This window comes from Loxodonta africana, chromosome 7 (assembly GCF_030014295.1).
Source record: "Loxodonta africana isolate mLoxAfr1 chromosome 7, mLoxAfr1.hap2, whole genome shotgun sequence".
Lineage (NCBI taxonomy): Eukaryota > Metazoa > Chordata > Mammalia > Proboscidea > Elephantidae > Loxodonta > Loxodonta africana.
Genome location: NC_087348.1, coordinates 75,748,543 through 75,753,176, shown reverse-complemented (window position 1 = coordinate 75,753,176; position 4,634 = coordinate 75,748,543). Strand labels below are relative to the sequence as shown.

General features: G+C 38.7%; 1 protein-coding gene across 1 annotated transcript; it reads right to left on the bottom strand.

The window, feature by feature from the left end:
- Window positions 1–542: 542 nt before the first annotated feature.
- On the bottom strand, window positions 543–1,487 carry LOC135231947 (olfactory receptor 5P76-like). Its single transcript, XM_064289180.1, has one exon. It carries the CDS (start codon window positions 1,485–1,487, stop codon window positions 543–545), a length of 945 nt encoding a protein of 314 aa, XP_064145250.1.
- Window positions 1,488–4,634: the final 3,147 nt, after the last annotated feature.

Genomic DNA, 4,634 nt, shown 5'->3' with positions numbered 1-4,634 from the left:
ATAGTCAGAACCCGGAAACATAGGCTAGAATTTTATAAGTGCACGGATACCAACCCCTACAGATAAGCTTTCTATAAGCACCATGTCTTTAGCAATTTTACTATCTTGTTCCAATTTGTTATTTCCCTTCAGAATGTACTCAGTCAGGGCATAACTATGGTTATCAGGCTCACGTCAGCATAATCAGCTGTTGAAAATGAACACAGCATTAAAGACCTGGAGGCCTGATAAACTTGATTTATGACTTAGAACTGGTTTTGAAAAATAATCTATGAATAAAACTTAAAAAAGATTTTCAGCAGATTAAGATTTTTTTCCTGTGAATCAATTTGTGTTTCTTATTTCTAAATTTAATTTAATTTATTAAAGTTAACTCACTATTTTCTTTGATTTACCATCTGAAGATCCAACCCCTTGTATACTATGAAGCCTCATACTGGCTAATTATATGCAGATATATTTGGCCCACAGGAATCAAATTTCTTTTAATATTACATTAATAGTATATTATTACATCAAACGCTACAAAATAAGAGGTTTTGCTAAGAAAATATTTTTCTACCAAGCTGCTGCTTCAGAGCAGCCTTAATCTCATTACTCCTGAGACTGTAGATGAGGGGGTTCAACATGGGGATCAAAACCATGTAGAACACAGACACGACCTTGTTCTGGTCAGTAGAGTAGCTGGACTTGGGCATCACATGAGTGAATGTAACGGTCCCATAGAACAGAGTGACTGCAGTGAGGTGGGAGGTGCAGGTGGAGAAGGCCTTGTGGCGGCCCTCAGTGGAGTGCATCTTCAGGATGGTGATGAGGATGTAGATGTAGGAGACAGCTATGACAATCACTGTGACCACAATGATGGAGCCAGCAGAAAATGAGGGGAGCACTGCAGGGATACTGACATCAGAACAGGAAAGTTCAACTAGAGGAGCAAAATCACAGAAAAAATGATTGACACAATTAGGTCCACAGAAGAATAAAGAAAAGAAGGAAATGGTAAAGGAGGAAGCATCAAGAAAACCACCTACATAAGCCATAAGTAATAACTGATCACAGACTCGTTTGGACATTTTAGTTGAATAAAGCAGTGGGCTGCAGATTGCTACAAAGCGATCATAGGCCATGGCAGCCAGAAGACAGCAATCAACTGACCCAAAGAAAACAGCTGATCCAAGTTGGATCCCACATCCAAGATAGGAGATTGTATTTGTCTCCACCAGGAAGTTTGCAAGCATATTTGGTGTGACAGAGGATGAATAGCCTATGTCAGCCAAAGCCAAGTGGCTCAGGAAAAAATACATAGGACGATGGAGCTGAGAAGAGATTCTGATCAGGATGATTGTGCTGAGATTGCCAGATATGGTCACCAGATAGAGGCACAGGATGACCATGAAGAGGACGACCCGAAGGGTAGGATCTTCTGTTAAGCCCAATAAAATGAACTCTGTCACTGCAGTGTGGTTCCCATCCACCAGGAAATCCATGAGACAATGTAGCTGGAATGAGAAAAGATCTGTGATGAAAAAATTACATTAAAAAAAAAAATTAAACAAGGTATAAATTTCATGGCTCCATTTTCTGTAATACACACATGGAAAGTCATTATACATAACGATATTGTTCAAGTGTCATTGCATATTAATATGTAATGATAAGTATATATTTGTATTTACTCAATATGCAATTACATTTATTTACATTTACTGTTATTGGCAAAAACGTCAGAAAATTCAATGTATGATGATTTTCCTTTTTATATTATATTTTTCCAAAAATGCATTTAAAGTGGTTTTTAAATCTAAAAAGTAGAAACTGATTAAAATAACAAAAAGAAATGGTGAGTATAATACAAAGAAAAATATAAGTTTTATATTGAAAGCTTGAGAAAATATATTATTTATTACAAACTTAGAGAATGATGAGAATAGGGCTAGGATTATATATATATGTATATATATATATATATGAAATACCTAGATATACACATATCCATATATACACATATCCAATACAAAAATAAACCTGTTACTGCCTAATTGATTCTCACTCATAGTGACCCTACAGGACAGAGTAGAACTGCTCTATAGGGTTTCCAAGGATCAGCTGGTGAAATTCAACTGCCAGGTTTTTGGTTAGCAGCTGTAGTTCTTAACCACTGCACCACCATACATAGTTCCATTTTATTTTCTATAAAATAATATTAAGTGCTCTCATTATTATTTTGTAGATGAGGCAAATGAGTGAAAGAGATTATGTAACTTGCACAAGGTTACATAGCAAGTGTGGAGTCAAAATGTGATTGCCAGCAAGTCTGACATTTCTTTAGTAACTTTACTATAAATGAAGTTAAATAATACTTACCTCAGTATCCAATACACTTGCCAATAGGTGGATATTGGATTATCCTTTAAGCTTTTTGACAGCTAATATATGAGAAAGTAGGCTAGTGAGTTATATATTTTACAATGTCTGTGGGTCACTATGAAGCCTTGGTGGTGCAGTGGTTAAGAGCCAGGGTGCTAACCAAAAGGTTGGCAGTTCAAATCCACCAGCTGCTTCTCCGTAACGCTATGAGGCAGTTCTACTCTGTCTTATAGGGTCGCTATGAGTCAGAATCTACTGGACAGCAATGGGTTTGGTTTTTGGTTTATTGGTTAAATGAGATTATGTAAAAAGAATAGAGGTGCAATTGCTTTTGATAATGGTACCAGAAGGGAATTTCAAATTAGAGATGAATGCAGTCACCTTTTGTTAATTTACTAAGTTTTTAAATATTTGTAATTAAAATATTATCGTTTTATCAAGCACAGGTAGTCCCCGACTTAGACCTGTTTCCGGTCTGAGAAATCCAGTGTAAATCGGTTCTGACGCAAGTCAAATGCATTTTTTTTAGTTTTCATAGCTGTCAATACAGCTGTGTTTTGAACGGTAAGTCATAACATTGAACAACCTTGAGAGAACTTCTGAGAATGACAAAGCAGCAAATTACGTGCTGCAACATTGTATGTAGGACATATTATAGACGGTAAGATATAAAACAAAAACGGACGGTCCTACGTGTGCTTCATCCGTAACTCATAAATTGGGGACTACCTATAGTTTGAAATATCAATCTAATTACTACGCAAAACACTTTATGGTTAATAATCAGGACATAACTAAAGTGCATTTATTCGAACAAAATCATTCCCTACTCTAATAATGTTTTCTAATTGAAGCATTGTAGAATAAAATTATATAATTTTTAACATAATAAAGATATGCATTGGTCAATCATATGTTCTGTGAAATAGGATGTTATGTGATGTGGACATTATCATAACAAGCCCTTTACCGTCGAGTGGATTCCGACTCATAGCGACCCCACAGGACAGAGTAGAACTGCCCCATAGAGTTTCCAAGGAGCGCCTGGCGGATTTCAGCTGCTGACCTTTAGATTAGCAGCCGTAGCACTTCACCACCACACCACCGGGGTTTCTGTTATATTAGCACCATATTAAAAACCCTATGGGAGTCAGCTTCCAGTCGCCCTTGTCACTGCTATTGCCACTGCTGCTGCTGGCGGAGCTGAGGGTGAAGGCCAGAGGAATGGGTGGCCATGGAGAGGAAGTGAGGAAGTGAGGGGGGAGAGGGCAGAGCGAGGCCAGCCCCACCCGATGTTCTGCCAGCCTGAACTGCAGGAGCAGCCAGGTCCCCTGCAGCCCCAGCTGCAGCCACCACCTGACAAAGCCCAAGACCCCATGCCCAGAACCGTGTCCTCTGACTCGCCTGCCTGTATCCCACCCGTGGTCCAGTGCTGCAAGAGTCTGGGCTTGGGAGTCTTTAAAACCACTGAAAAAAAATTCTTGTGGGCAATCAATTCTGACTCAAAACGAGCCTACAGGACTGAGTAGAACTGCTCTATAGGGTTTCCAAGGAGCAGCTGGTGGATTTGAACTGCTGACACTTTGGTTAGTAGCGGAGCTCCTAACCACTAGGCTACTGGAACTCCATTTAAACCATTAAAAACAAATCTGTTGCGGGCAAGTTGATTCGGAGTCATATGGACTCTATAGGACAGAGTAGAATTGCCCTATAGAGTTTGCAAGCAGCGCCTGGTGGATTCAAACTGCCAACCTTTTGGTTAGCAGCTGTAACTCTTAACCACCACACCACCAGGGTTTCCTTAAAACCATTACGGGGAAATGATAAAAGGAGAGCTGCTTACACTTTAAAGAAAAAAAAATTTTTTTTTTCACAGGACCGTGGACTATATGCTGTCAAATGTTTTAAGCCGCACCTGCCTGTGTATAGCTGAATAAAGTAAAATCTAAATATTTAAAAAGTTTACCCAGGATCACTCAGCTAGGGGCTATGTTGGCTCCCATGTCCAAATTTGGGGGCTTTACATTCTGAGCTTTGTCCACTGTTAAAAGCATTCAGATCCCTAAACAAAGTAAGTTTTTCTGCCAAGCTATTTACTAACAATAAATACCAAATGCATTTCAGAATTCACTCCATGGCAGTGATTTTTTTTTTTTTTTCTTTTTTAAGGGTAAATATCTTGTTTAGATACTGTTGAACGATCCTGAGCTTCTGGTCATATGGAATCCCGGTAGCTTGGATTGTCCCTTTTTATTCACATGAAACTG